The sequence below is a fragment of the Notothenia rossii genome (genome assembly GCF_949606895.1).
Source record: "Notothenia rossii genome assembly, chromosome: 2".
NCBI lineage: Eukaryota > Metazoa > Chordata > Actinopteri > Perciformes > Nototheniidae > Notothenia > Notothenia rossii.
The window spans coordinates 27328279-27353167 of NC_136904.1; the positions used below are offsets into that span (position 1 = coordinate 27328279).

At 40.6% G+C, this 24889-nt stretch overlaps 1 protein-coding gene across 2 annotated transcripts; it reads left to right on the plus strand.

Moving 5' to 3' along the window:
• The first annotated feature begins 683 nt into the window (after positions 1–683).
• Positions 684–24814, plus strand: chrna7a (cholinergic receptor, nicotinic, alpha 7a (neuronal)). Of its 2 annotated transcripts, none has more exons than XM_079663676.1 (10): positions 684–921; positions 3092–3231; positions 3642–3686; positions 5694–5803; positions 7100–7179; positions 14735–14902; positions 14986–15171; positions 22148–22234; positions 22612–22721; positions 23429–24814. In XM_079663676.1, the coding sequence occupies exons 1-10, from the start codon at positions 867–869 to the stop codon at positions 23963–23965; spliced, it is 1518 nt and encodes a 505-aa protein (XP_079519802.1). In that variant the 5' UTR covers positions 684–866; the 3' UTR covers positions 23966–24814. The 2 variants fall into 2 exon arrangements, with proteins under 2 accessions (XP_079519802.1, XP_079519801.1); XM_079663675.1 differs by having other exon boundaries at positions 689–921; positions 14977–15171.
• The last annotated feature ends 75 nt before the right edge of the window (positions 24815–24889 follow it).

Here is a 24889-nt window from a genome sequence, read left to right on the forward strand (position 1 = left end):
ATACCACAGTATTACCCAAGAATACTGCTCCACATCCACATAAGTCTTATTAAAATATCCTTATCCGAACGAAACAGTGCATTTATATTTATGTGTGTTATCATGCTTTTTTATTCTAGAGTTGGTTGTATATTTGTTTCTAATTTGACCATATGGATGAGGCATGGATTTCCCTCCAAACCAATTGAATTGTTGCATCATATTGTTTATTATATAGACATTTTTTAAATAACGAATTTCAAAAATGACAGAGTAGTTCTTCAAAAAACTCCATTCAGGTTTCAATACACAGTTGTAATTGTGTTAACTGACCAGAAGATGTCACCATTTTCTACAAATCGCCTAATTGTTGTAGATGTAGACCTATGATGCTGTACAACTTGTTCTGCATCCCTGTGCATCATCTTCCATCAAGTCTTCAAACACATTTTTTGAAGTAAGACAATGATGCACGTAAAAGCAGATATTGGGGCTATTGATTTGTTATTAGTCAAAAACATACTTTTGTAACAAAAATATATTGAGTTAAAATCTACATCATTGTACATTTTTAAACATAGTCTGAGTGGTATCCTCTATCAGTAGGTCAATCTGTGAGACAAACTGCTGTGGACATATACTTGATGCTGCCAAACAGCAGCTAGAAGGAGGAGTTATTTAATGCATCCACACACACACACACACACACACACACACACACACACACACACACACACACACACACACACACACACACACACACACACACACACACACACACACACACACACACACACACACACACGCTGTATTCTCCGGTTCCCGTCAGGTTCGGCTCAGAGACGGACTGAGGGATTAGTCTGTTCTCACTCCTCGCTCGGTTCAACATGGACTCAGTGCATTTTCTGCTCTTCCTCGCAGTCAGCGCCTTCACTGTGAAAGGTAGGCTGTCAATGTGTGTTTCAATTTCAAATTAACTCTTTTTTTGGGACGTGTTGTTGTTGCGTTGCATGTTATTAATTCATCATAATCATAATTACATAGCTTAACTGTTGTGCCAAATACCGAGTTTAAGTGACATTAGAATCAGAAAGAATCAGATATCCTTTATTCGTCTAACAATACATAAAAGCACTACATTTACATCGTTAAAGCCAGTTCAGAGAAAAGGCAAAACTGAGATGATTTACTAATTCAAAAAATAGTCAATTACACGTTAATACAAATATGATCAGATAAGTACACACCCATTATATCAATTAAGTATAAACATTATAAAAAAGTAAGTGATCATATGAAAGTAATGATACAGCCAGTAAAATTATTATATTGTAAAAATAAATGTCGAATTGCATATAGTAGTGTAATTATCGTGATTTAAATTGTATGTTTAAGCCAATTGTAATGTTTAAATAAAACCTGGCAGAAAGTTTAATATAGAACGTTTTTTCAGCATGGACCTGCTGGTCACTGGAAATATCACACTAAGTTCATTTTTCATGGACAGAGTGAAGCTGTTCTTGTTGTGCCTCTCGCATTATGTTGCAAAACTTTTCCATTGCTGTGTATGAACCAGATCCCTGCCTGTGCTGTGAAAAGAAAACGAATCATAAGACTGAATGAAATCACTCTCAGCAAATAAAAAAAAACTATTGGGGAAAAAAAAGAAAATCTTAAGAACCCTGTTACTCAAATGGTTATTATCACACAAATTATTTATGACATGCTGCTTTTCAGAATTTGGAAAATGTTTATTGACTCAGACTCTTCACTCTACACTTTATAGTTAATTGAGGCTTCCCCGAGAGTCTGAAGAGGCATGTGTTGTTTTAGTGTCTGCACGTGACGTGCATATCATTATCTAAATGTCCAGGCATATGTGGTACTTTATCCCCTTGCCCATCTCTTTGATATTATTAAGGCTGTTCAATCTGATATAAAGGTAGAAAGGCTTTACTTTTTTTATGACCACAAATCAGCAACATATGTCAACAATGTCTCAGAAATGTTCCTTTTGTGGTCTGATAGTCAGTAATGTCCTGGATTGTGTGGCAGAAAAATCGTAGGACAAAAACACACATTGATGTCATCTTGCTAGACTTCATGATGAAATTTGATTACCGCTGGTGGGGTTCGGAGGGGGCAGCTACCGGGTTGGATAAAAGGCATAGTGTCATGGACAAAGACAAACTTTCAGCTAATCTTTCAGTCTTTCTTTTATTTTATGAAATAACCGGATGCAACACAAGGCAGAGGAATGGGGAGATGCCTACAGACAACAAGTTCTCTGCCAAATCATTGGGATAATGTGCTTCTCATAGGTAGTTGAGGATAATTGGGTTGTGGCCATTAGTGAAGTGAATAAATGCTGTAATGATGATGCTGATGTAAAATGGGGGTGAAATGTTTCTTTGGCTCAAACTCATTGTTGAACATAAAGTATAATGGGTAACACTTCCTCTTGCCCAACAACGACTTCACCCATGTTATATTCTTTGTTGAGTTTTGTGCTTATATTATCCAAATGTTTCGGATCATTTTTAACCCAAGATAAATCCTCAATTTTAATCAAGTTAACCATCTATTTCATTCCGTTGCATGCATAGACTGCATGTTTTCCTGTGATAGCAACATATTTGCAATGTCCTCGCATGTGTCAGAGTTAGGTGTTCTTACAAGCTTTCCTAAATTACATTTTTATCCACTTTATCTAACTCAACAAAGCATTTTAGTCATTGGACTTTAATCAAACGCTTGTAGCCCCTCCCTCCATTGTATGACAGAGTAACATTGAATCTTTTTGCTTATTGAGTGTTTAACCGGTTTCCATCATCAGGGCTGACTGCAATGAAAACCGCCCATGATCCACTACTTCACTACACCACCAAACTATTTTGTTATTGTTTTGAGTGAGAGGCCCATTGTGGCAAGTGGTAATGATCTAATGTTCAATTTGGGCTACCCTTATCACAACACATGTTACCTGCACAATAGCTGTTAAGTCCCACCCCCTGCTATAACACGTAACCCTCAGCACTCAGATACACTTGGTCTTTTTTTGTTAAGTAATTCTTAAGGTACACTACTGTCCTGGATTCTCTGTCTTTTGTAGTTTCTCTTCAGGGGGCAGAGCAGCACAGACTGTACCATGACCTGATGTCTAACTACAACCCACTAGTGAGACCAGTCGGCAATGACTCTGAGTCTCTCACTGTTCACTTCGGCTTAACCCTCAGGCAGATCATGGATGTGGTATGTTAATAATGACTCTTCACACATATCACTAAGTATACATATGGGCAAGGTGGTCTTATGCTTATATAAAGATTGTTTCCTTTACTTCACAGCTAAAAATCAACTTTCATATGTAATAATGTTCACTTCTCCAATATTGGTAAAGTCAAAACTAGCAGGTATTTGTTTGTTTCCAATGATCTCCCATTCACATGTATTCTTTTTGGATCATTTAAGTCTAATGTGATCATCTTTAGGTCCTAAATTCAAAGTTGAATTGCTTTACAGTTGTTGCAGCTTTACAGTCAATTCCTTCTCTGTACCCAAGGCTCTTAGAAATTATGATTCCTCCGTTGTGAAACTTAAATTGAGAGATACCTACAACGAAATACCTGAACAGTTAATATCACTTCATAATTTGTTAACAGGATGAGAAGAACCAGGTTTTGACAACCAACATTTGGCTACAACTGGTAAGCCTTTTCTCTTACAGCTATAGAAACGTTTAGATTCACAACCTGATGGCCACATAGTGTACTTTTTAAATGATGAATCCATGCATTTTATACTTACCCTGTTTATGTTCACAACATTTTTTTAATCACAAGTACATCCTGCTGTTTTTTGGGGGGTTATGTGACTATTTCTTGGATGTGACTTCTTGAAGTCCTAACAGCTGCAACAGGATTTGTCAAATGAGGCTTGTTATCCCCCCAAAACACCCATTGTGGTTCTTACATGTCCATTCTTGTAAGATTACAGAAAAGGATGTACAATGTTAATCATTCATCTTTAGAGGTGCTGGTAGGTGAATGTCTTTACCTGTGGATGGAGCAATGCTATCTATTTTTTCCTGTTTACAGTTTTTTTTCTAAGCTATAGCTAACCATGCTAGCTGTGGCCACATATTTGCTTTAGAGATTTGAAAGAAACATTGTAAATACACTGTAACTTAAACTTTAGCCTTTTAGCTGGTATTTGTTTGTGCATGTATACATAATGAATGTGCAGTTATTGCAAGATAGTTTTATTTGCAAGTATTTTCCATTTCGCCACCCACAGTTTCCTCACTTTCTCCTCCTTGAGATAGGGTGTATGAACGCAGCACACACATTTCCTCACAGCCGGTCCATTGTGTGACAGTGGCTCCCTGCTGCTGCACTGACTGTCAGTAAGCTGTTTCAAGGCGGCTTGGTCTGCTTTACATCACCCCGTCGAATCAGAGCAGCAGTCTCCCTCAATCTCTCTCACTCTCCACACCTCACACAATCGACTTTGGTACAAACACAAGATTACGCAGACAACATTCAAAGCAGCATCTCTATAGGTGTTAAGATAGCATATGTTGCTTCTTAAAGATGTTTATCTCTGGAAGTCACTTTGTGCCATTAAAGATGGTTCTGTAAGGTAACAGAACCACACAGTACATGATCACATTGACAAATTATATCATTCTTTTAAATGTAATTGGTGTAGGCTAGCTAGTATGTCAAAATTAGAAGCAGATGGTAAACATGTGGTTTGTTATTGAGTTTATTATTTCTGTTAATAAGGGCAAAATGCACTTTATTATGAATCAACCAAATGATCCCTTCATATATTTTGCCCAGCCTTCATTTACGACTGACCTTTATATTTCTCCTTGCAGATAACAGCCTTTATTTGAATTCCATGATGGTTTGAGTAAATTGAAAATAAATTATAAAGGACAAGCCAAAGCCTTTTTATAATAATGCACTTCCTCAAGATGTAAAAAATCTGAGTGAGCTTGCTTAAACAATGGGGTTTTCAGAGGAGGGCTAAAACCCAAATCCAATGAGAAAGAATGTGAGAGTGAAACACACGGCAGATTTCAAAGCTTTCTGTTTTTCAAAGAGTCAGACATGGTGAAAGATTCAGTATTTGACTTGTGTTTTAATGTACACACATTGTACAGTTTCACCTACTAAGGAGATTATGTTCTGTTTGATAATTTCAATGACACATATTAAAACAGTGACATTGCTAATTAGTTTGAGATCCAAGTGTTATGCCTCTTCACTGCATTGATATTCTGTGCACAAACTTAAATTCCACTAATGTGTCTAAATGTCAGCTGATGTTATAACCTGTAGCTCATTTATATGTATTGAAAATCACTCAAAGATGTATAGTATTTCAAATACATTGCTTTGTGCTTCATACAGTTTGAATAGCATGCAATTGTGGAAAATCAAAATTCTCTCGTCAGAAGTTGCTATACCTGACACAGCAATTGAACAAAATTTGCATTATCACTGCATTATGTTACCCGTAGCTGCTGTCACATACATTTATATTACCCATTATAGTAGCTGTCGGTGCTGCTAGTACACACTAGTGGTACAGTGAATCCCAGGTCGAGCTTTCAGGCAAAGCTTTCCTAACGCGGAGCCACATACAGGTCATGTTATAGATATATGTGAAATATTTAAAGTACATTATGTTTTTGCGTCCCGCAGTACTGGGATGATTTTTACCTGCGGTGGAATCCATCAGATTATCCAGGTGTGCCCAATGTGAGATTTCCTGACAATCTCATTTGGAAGCCAGACATCCTGCTGTATAACAGGTATGTATTGTAAGGAGCCATTGGCTTAGAGCTTCCCTGTAATTGGATATGCATGGTGTCGGACTCAGCATGCATGCATTGTCCTCTACACAATATAATGGGGAGGATCCCAGAGGGATTATGCTTTTATGGATTATGCTCTATAATTAATAACAACCATTACAATGGCACTGGCTGTGGTTCTTGCACAGATTACATTATTTTTCCTAAACATAAGGGGAATCAATTGTGTTGGCACTGTTATCTTGTGTTGAAGATGTGTCATTAAGAAACACATTAGGGCCTCATGAGAACAAAATCACAACAAATCAATACTATCCCTTTGAGTGCTTACATTTCACTACCTATAACATGGTTATGTACCTTTTGACTGCTTGATTTGTTATGATTTCTGTCAGTAGGACTTTAAGCTCTGTGAAGTTCCCCCTTTTGCTCTTGACATTTTTGCAGATGAAACTTTCCCACAGATGGAACGAACAGGCTTAGACTCCCTTTTTTTCATTGTTTTAATGATCAAATCCCACAAATGAAGCAGGTGGCAACTCTAAAGTTAAAATGAGCGACTCATGACTGTTTGTAATTTATGCTGTTTAGACGGATCCCTTGTGCAATCAAACCTGAAGATACACATAAGAGAAGCTCTAAGAAATTGAACTTTTTTTTTATGTTGCCATAATTTTATGTTGCATTTCACAACTGTTTTTTTTTCTTTTATAATAAATCAAAAATGAAATACAGTAATACAACTAATCCACACCATATTCTGAAAATGCACCTTTTGTTCTGCATGAAATAAAAAGCCCTCTGAATAAAATAAATACAATCTATTCATGTGGCTAGACATGTCACTAATAAATGGTAAAGCACTTAATTTGTCATTGTCCCTCTGAGGAAAGCCTTCATTTCAGAGTATTTTAATTAGATACTGCTCAAAGTTAGTCTTTTTCACTTTTAACTTCAGCTCAACCATGCTTTAAGCTCTTGGGAGTTTATTTAGGGGAAGTGAATCAGGGGGAGAATCTGAATTCGGAATAACCATCTCCAGGGACATGTTGTTGCATCTCTTCTGACTCCTCGTGTACCTGCTGCTGCTATAATGAGATAGAAAAATATACAAAACCAAATATTTTCTGCTCGCTGTGTGTGGCTCATCCAAATTAGTTTTGCATCTTCATGATTAAAACTGGGTCTCTTAAAGGTTACATCAGTGTTTGAATTTATTAAAATGTTTTCCACTGAAGCTGCACTTTGGTTAACGCCACAGTAAAAACTGATGTAGCTGTATTTTGTCCACAGTGCTGATGAAAGATTTGATGCTACGTTTCACACCAACATTTTGGTCAACTCCTCGGGCACCTGTTCCTACCTACCTCCAGGTAAGAGCTATTAAATCAGTCCTGACAGGTCAGTAAAAACAGATTAGAGAAATATTCCAAATTGTAAGACTTGCTGCTTGTTTTAGGAAACACATCAGACTTATATAATGGCGCTTTTCCACGGCAGGACCTAGCACGGCTTAGTACGGTATGGTTACGCTGGCCTTGGTAGGCCAGGCTCACTTTCAACCCTGTATCACGGCAAGACGTGAACATGTGACAATTTACCATGCTGCGAGACGTGAATATGTCACGATTTCGTCCCTTCAAACGTGACAGTTACACATCGTCACCTTCTTAAACTAATGGCCTAAGTCATATTTGAAAGTAAAAAAAAAAAAAAAAAACTGAACCAAATATAGAATATATGGTATATATGAATTATTTCACACAAAAAGGTTATGGCAATATATGACTATTGACATACAAATAACACTGTCTGTCAATTGTGTAAAATAAGAGGATTAGATGACTTAGGCCAATTTACGAACATGTTGTTGTGACTTAGGCAATTTTAAACCTGACTTAGGCCTTATTACTTCTGGAGTAAGTGACTTAGGCAAAACATTGCACTTCTCTTTTCCGCATTACTGTGACAGACCATGGGGCTGGGTCAGCCACAAACAGTTTGAAATGCTAGAAGAGCATACAGAGACTCAGAGGGCAGAGTGGGTTGGTCATTTAATTCAATATAGCAAGCTCAAAAGGTACAACTTAAATCACTCTTAGCTAAATAAAACAAAAGGCAAGTAAATCAAATGCTGAGGAGGCATGTGTCTCTCCTCACTACTCCCTCCAGTTCTTATTTGCTGTGTTTTTAATTGCAGCTAACCCTTTTCCATTTAAAAGTCCCATGTCATGGCCATTTCTACTGATCATAATTCCATTGTTGAGGTCTACTAGAATAGATTTACATGTTCAATGTTCCAAAATCACATTGGTTTCCCATACAGCATCTCTGTATAGCATGTGTATTCACTCTCTGTCCTACACGCCTTGTTGGAGCTCCTGCCCACCCCTCCCTATGAGCCCACTGTGCTCTGATGTGTGATTATGTGTTACAATGGTGTTTGTTAGCAACCAGAAATGAGAAACAGATGAGAATGCTGCGTGGGGTCTGGGTGCCGTGTTGGCGAGACGTTGCGGGGCTCGCTGCTCCGCCATTTGAGACTTGAGGAGCCGACAGTGTGAGCTGTATTACTGGTGTCGTTTCCTGGTTGCTGCGTGGGGTCTGCGAGACAGCGAGACATGGCGAAACTCAGCCCAAACTCAGCCTGAGCACACACACGTGAGTGTGTTGCAAACTGTGAGTGGAGATCCACACAGCTGCGGCTGAGTGTGTTGGCGAAACTCCGCGGAGTATTGCGGCTGAGAAAAGATAAGGCTTGAGTGAGTGAGTGAGTGTGTGTGTGTGTGTGTGTTTGTGTGTGTGTGAGGAGCTCCACGGATTGGTCCATTTGGACATGGGTAAGATTACATCACTATACTCAGGAAGAAAAAAATGGAAAAAGAAAAATCTCCAACGAGGCGTTCTTGGGCAGCATAGACAGGCACTCGACGGGCATGACGTGTCTAATGGACGGAAGGTCCTGAAACCTCCTCTCCTCGATTGGCAGAGCGTCAACTTCAGCAGTTGCAGCTGCTTGTTGATATTCCTGATGTAGTTGGGAGATGGTTGTCCCTGGGTGAAGGAACTTCTTGTCTTTGTAGGTCGCTGTGCTTCTGCAGTAGTGCGAATCAACAGTGGGCAGATCCTTCAACCAGTCCTTAAGGAAATCTGTGACAGCAGTTTCCAGCTTTGCATTTTTGCCAATCTTAGGTGGAGATGTAGTTGGCGGGTCTGCCACTTGTTCGTCATAGTCGATGGTGTCTTTGTTCAGCCAGTGTAATGGTTCTTTCAGGGATACCAAGTGTAGAAGAAAAAAAGCTTTGCACACTTTAAGATTCGTTCCATCCTGAAGTTTCAGTTGGTAGGAAAATTATGAACAGCGCCTGGATCCCTCACCAACTTTCTTTCTTACATGGCAACCTTTGTGACCAAAGTGGTGACGTATGTTCTTCCCAGTTGTCCATTGACCAAACTTTCTGAAATATTCACTGCCTCTGCTCTTCTGTAATGTATTGACAGTCTCGAGTCGTGAGTCGTTGACAGAACTTTGAATTGCAGGGAAGGCCCATAGCCTTTGCAGCTATTTATTTGCCACCGTTGGCCTTGTATGCCATTCCTTTGAGACGTTTCTTTCTGGGTTTATTTTGCTTCCATGTTTCTGGGCTGAGGTATTTATGTTGTTTCCTTTTGACCGTATTGTTTTCATACACATCCTCTAGATGAGGACCATAATGTTCTGAAGTTGCTGCCAGACTGTCTTCATTTTCACGGACAGAGGACTCATCAGAGGATGGATTATATTTTGGGTCTATGATAACATCATCATCATCATCTGTGTCTTCTTCGTGGTGTGGGCGGGTCTGCTTGGCATCTTCAGCAACACTCTCTTCTTCAATGAGAGTGTTTAAGTTATTGTCTGCTCCATCTGATATAGGGTCTTGGCCTGGTACATGCTGCTCCATCTCTTTAACAACGGTCTCATTTTCATTGGATGATTCTTGATCGGTGTCTGAAAAGTCAAATCCATCTCCTACCAAAAAGGAGTAGGCGTACGGTCACAACTGTGTGATCATTATGAAAAAAAATGTTTTAATTGCACTGTGGTATTAATACATTAAAGCTATTTTGATGAATATTATTTGGCCAAATTCAATTTTAAAAAATGTGTAATCTTTCCTAATAAGATGGAAATGTAATATGGAAAAAGCAGACAATAATACAATATTAACAATTGAAATGTACTTTTCCTAATTCATAATTATGCAGTAATTATATCCGTTACTTCTGAAAGGTTAGATTCGTTTTTAGATTAGTCGGGAAATGTGTGCATGCTTCATGGAGCTACAGTAGCTTCATTAGCTGCAGTAACTATAGTACCTACAGTAGCTTCGGTAGCTACAGGAACCATACATTGAGAAAGTAAAAGACTAAATAACTACACAACATTTATAGCCTAGCCTATAGTATAATATAGTATAACATCACTTGCCAACAGGGGATAAGCCCTGAACCATGAAAATAACTAAATGTATCTGTTAGTTTTTCTTTTTCTTGAAGCAGCTATTTTGTAAAGCTTGTCAAATGGCCTATGTCACAAGACAATGTGACTTAAGCCATTATCTTTTTTAAATATATGGCCTAAGTCATACTCTTGACATAGGCCATTATACTATCAGGGTAGGAACAGCACTATCCTTTCAGGATGTAGGCAGGCCCGGCGCCAGAACAAATCTAAAGGGAGGGCATATGATTTTCATGGGCTGCGGGCCTGCGGCACAATATATATCAAACAGCAAGGCCAACAGCATTGCGCAAAGACGCACACTTATCACAAATACATACACAAATAAAGGGCAACATAGAAACCACTTTTGAAACATTGTGTGCGTGGCAGCACAAACACTGGTAAATCAGGAGCAAGGCACACTGGTTAAGGATGGCAGCTTCCTCATCGTTGCACTCGGAGAGAAATAGTAGAGACGGAGACGATTAACTGTTTAGCCCGCCTTGGGCATGGTTTATTTTCCTATGCACTGCAGGTGCATCCTTCCACTCAGCCGAGCTAACTTAGAACATTATTTTGGCCAACTCTGCATCTTTGTGCAGCGTATACTTAAACAGTGATAGGAAAAGCCCACTGCCTGACTCGGACATGCTGTGGAGTGAATCGTGGTCACCTCTGAGAGGGAGCTGGTTGACAGCTAAAAAAGCTATAATATCAACGACAGCTGATACGTACAGTAATAACGGTTCCGTGCCAGCTGATCCACCAAAGTACTAATTTCCTTATTTGTTTCCTGGCGTCTCTCTCTCCACAAACTCTCACATGAAATGTGTTCTTTTGATGCGGCATGCATTAGCAGTCCTTTATCAGTATGTAATGCGTGTTTCCAGTCGCAAAAACCTTTGACAGTAAAAGCCGCATCAGATGAAGACGTATTTACTTTAAACTGTCTACAGGGGAAACAAAAGGCTGCGTCTGCTTTTAACGAATATTCAAGTCATGGTCTGTTGTAGTACCATGCAGTGGCAAACATGCTCTTCTTTCCTGAAAACAATCTTCCTGGATAACGATCCAGTTTCACCTGGTTGGGTTTATTAACCCCAAGATCATTTGGGGCTGTTGGTCTTTGAGCGGTTGCTGGGCCAATAGTACCTGTTGCAGTGCTGCAAGGTCTGTAGTGGAGGCACCGGCACGGAGGAGGAGAAGGATGAGAAGGAGGAGGAGGAGGAGGAGGAGGAGGAGGAGGAGGAGAAGGAGGAGGATGATGATGATGATGCTGGCGGGTGTGGTACAGGGTGTGTGGCAACGCAGGTGGTGATGGTAGGGGCACAAGGAGCTGTGCCTCTGAGGACAGCGTTGGAGGCGGCCGCCTTGATGAGTCAAGGCTTGGGCTCGCTAACTCAGCCCCGGGGTTTGCCGAGGTCAAGCTTGTGACATGAAGGCGTGCTGCTGCAACGGCAGGTGCAGGGTCGCCAGCAGCACCATCGGCTGCAGTTCTTTCATTGCTATTTCATTTTAATAAATCCTTAGACCTTTTAAGCCAATTTCTGATGTCCATTTTGTAATTCAAACAGAAATGGGAGTCTACAGAATGCACAATTCTGGAGTTGATCCCGCCCCTGCCCCTGACCCTGACCCTGCCCCTGCCCCTGCCCCCGCCTCGACGTAAGCGTGACGTATGTGGTGCTTTTGCTCTGGCCGGACAATTTTTTGGTGCTCGAAATGAACCGGATTCCGGAGCTAAGAGGCTGTGTGAAGAGGAAAACCCGGTGCTTTTCAAGCTCCAGCTCCGAACCGGCCCTGAAACACCACTGGTGTGAATGAGGTATATTTCGGCTGACTTTAATATTTGATCCAATTGGTAGATAGGCTGTATTTACACCATAACGGTGCACAGCCGATAGAAAGGGACACCTAGTGGTTAAAGCACGTTATTGCATTTTATTATTTTATCAATAGCAAAAACAGAATTAACTGAAATTAGTAAACCACTCAAATAAAAAGAACATAAGTGGTTTTGTTTTACATATATTTTAAGGATAATAATAGCAATGTAACACATGACACTTATAACACTTTATTAACCAGTGTCCATGTGAAGTTGTCGTCATCTCTCGGCGTGAAAACAGTATTTCCCGTGTCGGCGTTTTCATAGTAACGTGGTTGCTAGGGACGCAGCTCTCGCTGCCGGAAATTAGTATTCTCGTCACTGTCCCGTCCCAACAAATTCTCACTCCCAACTCGTTCCATATGTCAGGATCCCTTGGTGTCACTATCAACGCAGTGGGGGCTCTTTAGCGTCGATGTTCAACTATCAGGGAGTCCCATTGACTTGCATAGAGCGACACCCCCCCGCCTCTCTCTATCCTATCGGAACCATGGATATCCAGCTATTTGTTTACGGTTTAAAAAACCACCAAAAGCTTATATATAAACATCTAAGTTTTTCGTGCCCTACCACTTTTGTACATATAAAAACGCCACCGTGAATGACTAGCTGTTCCCTTGTTTGTAGTATTAATGCTAGGCTAAGCTAACTTGCATCTGAATATTTTAAAGGTGGGGTATGTCATTTTGGAGAAACCAGCTCGAGTGCGCTAGAATTTGAAAATACACAACCGGAAAAAATCTGCCACTTCCTTACAGAGTCCCTCCTCCAACACACACGAACGCGCACATGACCAGTGAGGGCACGAGATAAGTTTGTGCACAGATGGAAGGCTGACAGGCAGGTAGGCCATCCAGTTATTTTAGCCAGGCCGACCATGATTGGTCGTGCTTTTTACAGCACCACGGCTTCCACAGATTACATTTTTTTATGTAATTATTGTCAAAGCATTTAATATATTCATTGCTATTGGGATGTTAAGAGCATTCCATGGAATATAACAAAAAGTGTTTCTGAAATAAATTACATACCCCACCTTTAAGGACTGTGTTAATTAGGTTAAAATGCAAATGTATTTCCCTAAATTGTTGAACTGTTATGATATGATCCCTTTGTGTTTAAAATGTTCAATAACAGTAAGTTATTGTCATATGCTTCAAACACATGGCTCACACCACCAAGCTAAGTGATGCTTTAATCAGTGATGCACTCCTCTTGAACAAGCCCCTTCTGGCTCACTTCTGGGTGTCTCTGCGGTCTTACAAGACAAATGAACCCATATGTGTACTTTAACACACATACACACACATGCATGCACGGGAACACATTGAATGAGAAGGCCTTCCTGTCACAGCTGGTGATTACTGCTCTCCCTGGCAGGCCTCGCCGCAGCATCTTAATCAATACTCGCGTAAATAGCTCCATCATTTAATTTATTCTGGGTTGATTGCCTCTGTCTCAAGCATACCGTCTCTCAACTGTTCCAAATGAACGTTGTCATATTGTTGCAAAATAGCCAGTCGCCACTTGAGCTCAACTCAACTGCATTAAATGGGTAAGCTTTATGCAGATGGGACCTCGACGGCTGTTCCATATCATTTCCTGATAACATGTCTTGGTTCAGTGCAGTAAAACAGTCATTACATTTTTTCTGCTCCCCTTCTCAATTTATTCCCTGCTGAGGTTTATCATCTTCATGGCTCTGAGAGAGAGGAGAAAGACTTTGTTTACTGCCGACGTCTCATATTTTCTTAAACATGGATGGAAATGAGTTTGGTGCTTGTCTCTCCTAAAGAATTACCGGCCCTTTCATCTCATTGTCGTATTGGATTTGTTACTCTCCTTAGGATGTATGGCACGTGAGCTCCATAACTTGTTGGAGTAAAACCTTTCTTGCTGCCTCTTTAGCTGCTGGCCTCTGTTGTTTCCTTTTCCCTTTTATTTTATTTGTAATCTCCCCCTTTTACCTATTGTAAAAACTAGCTGGTAGTTTTAAGGAGGGTTCCTGAAGTGCCTCTGTGTTGGCATACCATTCAAAGTATGAGGACCACCAGTAAGAGCAGTTTAAGCATTTCTTCACATGCAGTAGACCATCTATGTAGATGGTGAAGGTGATGGAGATGGTTTTAAGGCTAAAAATAATACAAAATAGAAATCAGGAAGGGCTTCAACGCTCTGGTACAACAAATCAAACATTGCTTTTGCAGGATAAGGATAAGCCACCAATAAACATAATCACAACTTACTCAAAATATGCATCAATGTTCAGCATGTGAAGAGAGCCCATGCGGATCAGCAAGCTGCTGCAGAAACTGGAGAGAGTCTGAGCACTGCTGATTACAGGCCTTAAGTTGTATCAGGTGTGGTGGAGGCTAAGCCCTGCCTCCACAAGACCAAAAAAGGCAGAGGGATTTCCCACACTTATGGTCTAGATAAGTTGAATCTCTATCAGAGGTCTGAATATAACTCCATCCATGTCTGTGTCTCTTAAGTAGCAGGGGAAGTGTCCTACATATCAAATAAAGTGTTCCTCCAATGTTTCTCCCCACACCAGGCATCTTCAAGAGCACCTGCTACATTGATGTTCGCTGGTTCCCCTTTGATGTCCAGAGATGTGACCTGAAGTTTGGCTCCTGGACGTACGGGGGCTGGTCTCTGGACCTGAAGATGGTGGAGGCGGATATCACTGGCTACATTGCCAATGGAGAGTGGGATCTTGTCGGTAAGAACAGACTGCTGAGTGTGAAGTGCAGAAATTCAAAGATTCCTCATAGCTGACTGTGTTTTGTCTCGCAGGGGTTCCAGGACGGAAGAACGAGCGTTTCTACGACTGCTGCGAGGAGCCGTACCCGGACGTCACCTTCACCGTGGTGATGCGAAGGCGGACCCTCTACTACGGCCTCAACCTGCTCATCCCCTGCGTCCTCATCTCCACCCTGGCCCTGCTCGTGTTCCTCCTGCCTGCTGACTCTGGGGAGAAGATTTCACTAGGTTCACCCTCACACACAAACACACACACCTTGATTTTTGGCAACATTATGGAAATAGTGCACGTCATTAATTGCAGTACATAACCTTCAGCTGATTTTCTTCATGATGCTTTGACATTTTAAATGTACAGCCCTTTCCTTAATTATTGGCAATAAATACAGTGACGCTTAGACTTTAATGCAATCCAATAATACTCTCCTATGCAATACATTATTTTGTATGAACTTATATTTCTGTAAACGGAGGGGTTGATGCAATTTAGAGGTACATTTTATTTTTGTGAGAAATTGTTCTCATATATTTTTTGTTCCTATATAAAAGAGGTAGAATATGACATTCCTATTACTTGTATGAGGGAATTTAGAGGACCCATGGGCTATGGTGCATACCTCCAAGCAGGCTCTACTAAATTTGCTTGTTTTTGATCTGCAAGTAGTTTTAAAAACGTAGACAAAATATTCAGAGTGTAAGACATTACTGAAAATGTGGGCACAATTTTGTTATTCAAGTACATGCACCAGTTAATGAGAACATTCAGAATTGTTTGAAGTATTTTTAGGCTGCATTAGTTTCTAATTGTTGCATGCCAAAGCAGAAATGTGTTTCTCTCTGTGTCTCCTTGGCTGCTGCTAGAGACCAATGATTCAATAATTCGTAATCCATATGAATGAGAAACATCCCTCTCATCACCCCTCAGCAAGCTGCGGTGCAACACTCACTCAACTCTATCGTCAAAAAATGTACACATAACTAACACATACTATTCCATACTATTGGATTCTGCCATTGCATTGCTAATATAATGTGTAGGTGTTCAGTGTTCTTCAAATATGTGTCCAGCTCTGCCCTACACACAGTGGCCCAGATCCTGAAATCAGAGTTGACACGTTGCTTGTGTTGCATTTTCACATCTGAGCCATTACATAGTTTCTTAAATCATTGATGTTAAGTGCCTGAGCGAGCTGACATATTTTCTTGAAATTCATTGACTTTTTACTGTAACCTAACAACATTACTGCAAAAACGAGGGGTTACGTATGGTAACCCTTGTTATATAAACACAGGCGGGGCCCTCTACTGGACTCTATGGGTACTCCCCTCGATCCTATCATGCAAACATTCATTCACTGAGACTTTATAGTATCAGTTTCCGACCCCTGGGCGGGCCTACCTGAATGTGTGTGCATCTCACCGCATAAAAGGAGGCCTTGCCTCCTCACTGCCATCCTTTACTTCTGTTCAGCAAGCAGCATAGGATAGACAGGGCCCCAGAGGTAGAGGGTTCCGCCTGTGTTTATATAACAAGGGTTACCATACGTAACCCCTCGTTATATCTCTCACAGACTCCGCCCCCTACTGGACTCTATGGGTACAGTGGGCGGAGTCCCAATGTATACACGCGCTGTCGTCCCACAACAACACTGTTCCATCTCACTGTTTCTGACCAGCTTTCTGGTTAGCAACCGCTGCGCCTCACTCACCTCTCCCTCGGTCGTAACCATGGAGAGAAAAGAGGCTGTGGCTGACAGAGCACAACGTGACGCGCTTACCCCGCAGAGGTGTGCTATAACGTGGAGGACTCCCCCCTCCTGCCCTAAAGCAGGGGAGAAAGAGTCCTCCAGCCCCTATGGGCCCATGTGCACGTCAAGTGAAAAACATAAGCGCATTACGTCCGGGGAGGGGGTCAGATGCCCACTGACCCACAGCCCCCCCCTCCCTCCTCACCAGTCCTGCGTTGCCCCAGCAAGCACAGACGATGAAAAGGAGCCAGACATGTCCAAGAGATCAAACTTTATGAAGGGGCCTGGCGTTGACCAAGATGCCGCCGTGCATATGTCTGTTGTGACGATTTAGAACTCACAACAGGAAAGAGTGAAACAGAGAGGAATTAAATTAAACACAGATATAGAACAAGTAGGAAGACCTCTCACAACTGCTGAAAGTCTCTGCAAATAGTAAGCAACTGGTTTAAATTTGTCGCCATGTTTCTGAAGCAGGACAGTATTATAGTACCCTTTTTCTCATCCACTGCTAAGCTAAAATCTTTTGACAGGTCAGGTATGCCTAAGGCAGGAGCAGAAGCTAACGCTTCCTTCAGTTTTTCAAACGAGTCAGTAGCGTCAGAAGTCCAAGTCACAGAGTCGTTTGCAGTCAGTGTCGTCGCATGCGCAATGTCTGACAATGGTTGAGATAACTTTGCGTAATTACAAATCCATTGTCGACAATAGCCTGTGCATCCCAAAAAAGATAGCACTTGCTTTTTTGTCAGTGGTTTAGGTGTTGAAAATACCGCTTTAATTCTGTCTTTGCCAATTGTTCGTCTGTTTTGAGATATCTCATGTCCTATATAGTGCACTTGTTTTTTCACCAATTGGAGTTTTCGTAGGGACGCTTTGTGCCCCTGTGAAGCCAAATAATGTAACAACGCATTTGTGTCAACAGTACAATTCTCCTCAGATGTTGAGCATACCAACAAATCATCAATGTACTGAATTAAGGTACTGTTCCTAGGAAACATAAAACCAGCCAAATTCTCTTGCAAGGAAGCTGAATATACTGTCAGCGATTCTGAATAGCCCAATGGACATCGAGTCCACTTGTACTTTTTGTTTTTGAATGTAAATGCAAACCAATTTTGAGATTCAGGATCAACTGGAACACTGAAAAATGCATTAGCCAAATCTATCACAGTGAACCAATCTGTATTGCCAGGTACTGAAGATAAGATTGTTGCTGGGTTAGGTACAACAGGTGCTCGAGCAAATACAGCTTCATTTACAGCACGCAAATCATGAAACAGGTCGCCAAGTTTCATCATCAGCCTTTTTTACTGGGAAAAGTGGAGTATTACATGGAGATGTTGGCGCTGGAACAATTATTCCATCTTTTAGGAGTGGCTCAATAATGGGAGCCATGCCTTCCTCTGCATCAGGTCTCAGAGGGTACTGCCGTTTATTAAGTCAGTAATCAGATTTAGGAACCACAACCATTGGTGTTGCATCCTTAATTAGACCCACATCATGCTTATGAGTAGACCATAACTGTTCTGGGACCCCGTTCAACGCCGGGTGGTTTTTAATAGACTCAGGAGTGCTTGGGGAGTGGCATGCCATAACATCAAAAAGCCTGTCAACAACCTCAGATTTCCTCAACTCTAAACCATTGTCATTGCATACAATAGTCAGGCCTAGCGCACACAGCAGATGTCTTCCTGCCAGATTTACTGGAAAATCTGGCACAATCACGAATTTGTCACGTATATTTGAAATGTCAAAGTCTTTGCATTCAACTGGACATAGCTTAGTCACTCCACATTTTATAGGTGTGCCTGTAATTCCAATACAGGTCTTTATGTCCTTAGTCATCTCAAAATCCTCTGTTATTGATCTCAATGAAGATTCAGTTGCTCCTGTATCAGCCAACATCTCGTAGGTTTTGCCGTGAATTGTTATTTTGAACATTGGAAGTTCTTCAGAGTTGTAGCGAAGAGAAAGGTAGAACAGATTAGTTATTTCAGAAACATTTGGTTGGGGACTTTCACTATCTTCCTGTAGAATGGCAGTAGAATCTGAGGCTTGCTCGGGAAGTCATGATCTTTGAAATGGGCGGTTCTTGTTGGCAAATGGTCTATTTACTGAGACATCTCCAATTGGTGGGTATGATTTTCCTTGATCATTATCCCATTCCTGTGGTAGTATTTCAGTGCAATCCTGGGCCCAATGGCCTTTTTGATGACACCTGTGACAAGTATCTCTGTCTCCAAAGAAAGGTTTCCTTTCTTGTCCCCTCCCTCTATTTTCACCTCTTCCTCTGCCTCCACCTCTTCCTCTTCCTCTGTTTGCTGCTGTTGAATAATAAGCAAGTTGAACCATCTGAAGTTTCTCAATGTTGACTTAGTCTTCTTTTCATTGTGATTTTTCAGTCAACCTGGCAATACCTGACAAAAAAATCTCTTATCTCTGGTAACAATCCATCCACCAAAGTCTGGACCAATTGTCTTTCCCATACTGAATCATCAACAGTAGTGGGTGGTTGTTCATTTCCACTGTGTGCATTGAACACTTTAAGCTTTCTTGAGAAATAATCATCAAACATTTCCCCTGATTTTTGTGTACATTGGTTCACAGTTGTCATATTTATCATTGGCTTGCATTTCATCTCTAGTGACTGGCGTAAAGCTGCAAGCTGAGTCTGATAAGTGGAGGTATTGTCAGTACTCCATGCAGCAGTTGTATCCCAATTAGCAGGTCGGACTTCGCCCCAACCAAGACCCATCTTAGTTGAGCAGACATGCTCCATTTCACCTGAAGTAGGTCTGCACTGTGTCACAATTGTTTCCAGAGCGTTGGCAAATACTTTCCCATTATTCTTTGGTTCTGGAAGTTTGTCAATAATGGCTTGTAATTCTGCAACTTTCCATGGTCTGTAAACATGCTGTACGCCTCCCGTACCGTTTGGACATTCTATCATTGGTCCAAGCATCAAGTTGTTTACTTCAGATTGTTCTTCAGGCATAGATAAGAAATCTGGCTGTGGTGGTGCTGATAAACAATTCCCGACCTTGTCTTTCCATTGTTTGGAGTAGTACTGGCCCAGAAAGGGAAAGGGGATTTTACTGTGCTTGGAGAAGCAGGCTGCTTCATAGCTTGTTCTAGCAGCCCCCTGTATGGTGGGGGTGACAAAGCCCCAAGGTTATTCGCAGCAGTTTCAGCCTTGTGTACATTATCCCCCCCTTCATTTAGTTTTTGGCCGGCTATGAATCATCTGATTTGTGTGGCTGACCTTTTGACCCATGGGGCTCCAGACCCCAAGGCACTGTGTCATGTACTCAAAAATCCCAATCAGGGGGGGCAAACGGGCGAGGCTGATCAATGAGGTCTTTCAACATTGCTATGTCAGATTTTTCAAAAAAGCCATCTTGAGACAATTCTTTCTCAAAATCTGCAACAACCCTACAAAATGGCGATGTGTAATAAGTTGAGCCTGTCACCTCTTCAATCAGGCCTTGAGGAGTCATTTTTATAATCTTTTCACTTGCACCATCAATTTTAAGCTTCCTTTTCCCACAGTTTCAAACTCTCAAGCTGTTTAGAACATTTCTTGTTAACTTTTTTTGCAGGCCCTTACAATAACAACACAACCCTTTCAACCATGAACGCTGCCATAGTTTTGATTTTCATATTAAATGTTTAAAGGCTGCACTGCTTCATGCCATGTTGACTTGCCTGTGGTTTAATGCAGTTCAAATAATACAGGTTAAAACTTACAAAATCATAAACTAATTCAATCTTTTACAGCCCCATACTGTTCGACACAGAGACAACTTTTCTTTTACCTCAAATTATTCTCCATCTACAATAATTGTTTCTCCTAGCCCATTTGTCTCCTGGGTAATCAGTCTTTCTGTGAAAAACAATGTTTCTTTCATTTATCCACTTCCTCTGTGGCCTTGTTAGGTAATCTGATAATCAGCACTGAGTGACTGAACTGTCAGTGGACCGTGAAAACTGAATAATTGTATCTCAATTGTCACTGTTGACTTGAATGTTTGAGCCCATTTCATGCATACATTACACTAGCTGTGTGTGTGTGTGTGTGTGTGTGTGTGTGTGTGTGTGTGTGTGTGTGTGTGTGTGTGTGTGTGTGTGTGTGTGTGTGTGTGTGTGTGTGTGTGTGTGTGTGTGTGTGTGTGTGTGTGTGTGTGTGTGTGTGTGTGTGTGTGTGTGTGTGTGTGTGTGTGTGCAGATTTACTGATATATGAATTCATTATATTATTTGAGAATGGGTGAACACTTGTTGTGAAATGTGTTTTAATGGCTGCATTTATACCCTGATTTTATTTAGATAACGTTGCGCTGTCGAGAAAATCATGTTTGTGCACATTTGGATCACCAGTAATATTATGTGAATCTTTTCTATCATAGTGTCTGTATCGTGCCTCTGTATTTAGTGTTGTAAACAGTTGCTAATAATCTTACTTTTATCAGCAATACTGTGTTCCTGTGTTATATAATTATCCTTATTTGTTCAAAGGGTTGATTATCTTTTGTTCAAAAGTAATATTTGAAAAATTATCAGCAACCTATTATGTTCTACTTTTAGAAATTATATTTCCAGATTAAGATAGTTTGCTTGTGAGATATTCAGATATAATTCTTAAATGCTTAAAATCTCGCCAATAGAATTACATAATGTACATGGCTAAAAACAACTGAGAACAACAATAATTAGTTTTATTTAGGTTAACTATGGCTAACTGTTATTCTCTTCAGTGTACATAATTCAATATGATAATTACAGTATACCGGTTATACAAATTTAAAAGGATTCACATGCTCCAATTTTTCTTTAAAGATATAAGAATATAATCAAATACAGGCAGTTTTCTTCCCCAGAGATGTCTAATGTACATCGGCATTCCTACAGTTAATTAAGATGTGACTTAATCCTGTTGAAAAGTTCAGGTTTATAGTGAGAGACATCGAAAGAGCCAGTGGCTTAGCGATGTCAGCTCATTAGAGAAAACTCTGCTCACAGTTATTCTAACAGAAAGCCATTTTCTCTCCATGCTTGAACCTTCTCAGGCGATGTAGTCAGCGGCTGTGACACAATATAAGCTTCCCCGTCACATTTGGCTACAGTGCAGTACCCAATTTGTGGAAGAGAAGCATCACAAATACATGGGACATATTGGAGGACTTTACGCAAAATAGGAACAAAATGAAAACACCGAATAGGAACTCTGTATATTACAATTGGAAAATCTGGCAACAGCACACTTAATCTTGTGCATATTTTTACAATATAATTTTACAATATGGAGATGTGCGTTTGACTGACCTTCTACATCTAACTTGTGCAGACATTTAACATCAAAGAATCACTAAGCCCTGTCATTACTGTGTGATTTTTACACTTCTTTAAGCATTTAATAGTTTTGTTATGAATTTTTACTGAGATTTTGTCTCCTTGCCAGGCATTACCGTCCTGCTCTCCCTGACTGTCTTTATGCTGCTGGTTGCAGAGATTATGCCCGCCACATCGGACTCCGTGCCTTTAATAGGTAAGCCAGGCGCCATGGTTGTCATCTGCTGTCATTGGGAAGACACTGGTAAAAATGTGTGTATTTATTTTTCATCAGAAGTTCTCCCAATGTCACAGTATAAGTACGTTTAAGCAGCCAACCAACACATGGATTTTTTCTATTTAGAGATCAGAGGCACCATATTTAAAACATTGAAATGCAAATTTGTTTAGTTTCTCTGACACATCAAAAAGTGTGCTCGAGGCAAGATGGGAGTTTTTCTCTCTGTGAGCCCTTTAACTCATACTGAAAAATGTTTTTATCCTGCTTATTTTTTCACATAATGTTACCTGCATATGCATGACACAAGTTTCTGTATCAATTCTAACTGTCTCCTCTTTTTCTCTTTCCCCCAGCTCAGTATTTTGCCACCACCATGGTCATTGTTGGTCTATCTGTAATTGCTACAGTTATTGTGTTACAATATCACCACCATGACCCTGATGGAGCCAAAATGCCAAAGTGGGTGAGTGTCGTTTCATATAACACAATTATCTGTCACCTATACTACCCCATTAACAACACTTTAGTCATTTCCATCGAGCCACACCCCAAAACTGTAGAGCGCATTATGATAAACTATCGAGATTAGCTTTGATTATGCTGCTTTAGTTTTTTATTAGGTTAAAGTCCACTTACAGTGGTTCATTAGGAATATTCATTTGCTTGAGTAGGACAGTGTAAACCAAATGGTATTTTTAACATGAAATGTGCTGAGAGGTGTTTAGGTGTTCAAATATGCTAAAGTGTGTTATTATGAAAGTATGAAAACATAAACACAAATCGCGTTTTTAAAAATGGTTTCCTATCAATGAAGGATACAACACAAACATGTGCTATTTAAACTTTATACTACCAGACATTTGAAGTTGTGTACAGTACGTGACACCAATCAAAAAAACTGTTATTTTCTGGGGAAATGATATAATCACTGTTTCATTGTGATTGGACTGATTGGGAAAGGTTTTGGTTTTATCTGAATCACCTCTGTGAAATGAAGAGCTGATTAGGCTTCTGTGATAGTGAACGTGTGTGTTCCCACAAAGAAATATACATGTAGAAGGAAAGATGAAGACAGACTTGTATGTTCTTTGGTGCATGTATCCTTAATTTATCAAAGTTATCAAGAACCATTTTAAATGAATTTTCATTCATTACTGTTTCATCCCAAAGACCCGTGTAATTCTGCTGAACTGGTGTGCCTGGTTCCTACGCATGAAGCGCCCGGGTGAAGAGCGGGTACGTTCAGCCTGTCACAACGAGGCTCCACGTAGCAGCCTGACCAGCATGGAGCTCAATGCTAGCACTTCCCAGTCCAATAATGGCAACTTGCTCTGTGTTGGCGTTCGTGGCCTGGAAAGCCTCCACTACTCTACAGTTGCAACCTCTGCTGAATCTGGAGTCCTCTGCGGGCGGCTGGTTGGCCGAGCTGGTGAGGAGGATATTCTCCTCCCCGCAGGTCGGGGCCCGTCTGCAGGCTGCCTGGAACCAGAGATGGCTAAGATCCTGGATGAAGTGCGCTACATTGCCAAACGCTTCCGTAACCAAGACGAGGACGAGTCTGTGGGCAACGAATGGAAATTTGCTGCGGCTGTTATCGACAGGCTTTGTCTCATGGCGTTCTCTCTGTTCACTATCCTCTGCACCATTGGAATTCTCATGTCAGCACCCAACTTTGTAGAGGCCATTTCCAAAGATTTTTTCAATTAAGGGCTTTATCAAAAAAAGTCTAAACCAATCTCCCTCATCACAGATTGACATTTTTAAACTCATTGAGCAGGATTTGGATAAGTGAAAGCTAATTGGGACTTGAAATTAACCAAATATTAAACTAAAATTAAAGTCAAAATGTCAAAGTTAAAAGTAAAGGTGGGGTAGGTAAGTTTGAGAAACTAGCTCGAGATACACTTTTTGTTATATTCCATGGAATGCTCTTAACATCCCGATAGCAATGAATATCTTAAGTGCTTTGACAACAAATCCATAAAAAATGTCATCTGTGGAAGCCGTAGTACTGTAAAAAGCACGACCAATCATTTTAGCCAGCCCGGCTAAAATAACTGGATGGCCTACCTGTCTGTCAGCCTTCCATCTGTGCACAAACTTATCTCGTGCCCTCATTGGTCATTTCTTCCGGGCTGTGTATTTTCAAATTCTAGCGCACTCAAGCTGGTTTCCCCAAAATTACCTACCCCACCTTTAAGGATTTAAGGCAAAGTGTATGTACTGTATGGCATAAAAACTATTTACGGCTTGACTTTTATATTACACAGTCAAATGGCATATTAAAGGAAAATATCTACATTTAACACCCTTATACTGTTTTAACATGAAGATACTAAGCATTGTTTAACTGGTGTAATTCGCTAATAAACCTACAACGAATGCTATTGTTTTGTGTTATGTAATGTTGCCTGTGTACTATTGTTCTTTACAATGCATCTAATCTCACTAAAATCTACTCTGTGTACTAAACAGAACATCTACAGTCTGTGGGAAACGATATTTCTGGATGTATAACACATGTAGAATTTGACAATAAAGCTGAATTTGACTTTCGCGTGCTTGCATATTTTAACAAAGCTTTTCATTTTAGCCACACTGAATTTAACTAGAAGTCATGGCTGTGTCAAT

Excerpts from the sequence above, each read along its gene's own strand:
- chrna7a (XM_079663675.1), top strand. The coding sequence starts at position 867 with ATGGACTCAGTGCATTTTCTGCTCTTCCTCGCAGTCAGCGCCTTCACT. Across the intron at positions 922-3,091 it reads CAGCGCCTTCACTGTGAAAG|TTTCTCTTCAGGGGGCAGAG; the intron begins GTAGGCTGTCAA and ends TGTCTTTTGTAG. Across the intron at positions 22,235-22,611 it reads GGACTCCGTGCCTTTAATAG|CTCAGTATTTTGCCACCACC; the intron begins GTAAGCCAGGCG and ends TCTTTCCCCCAG.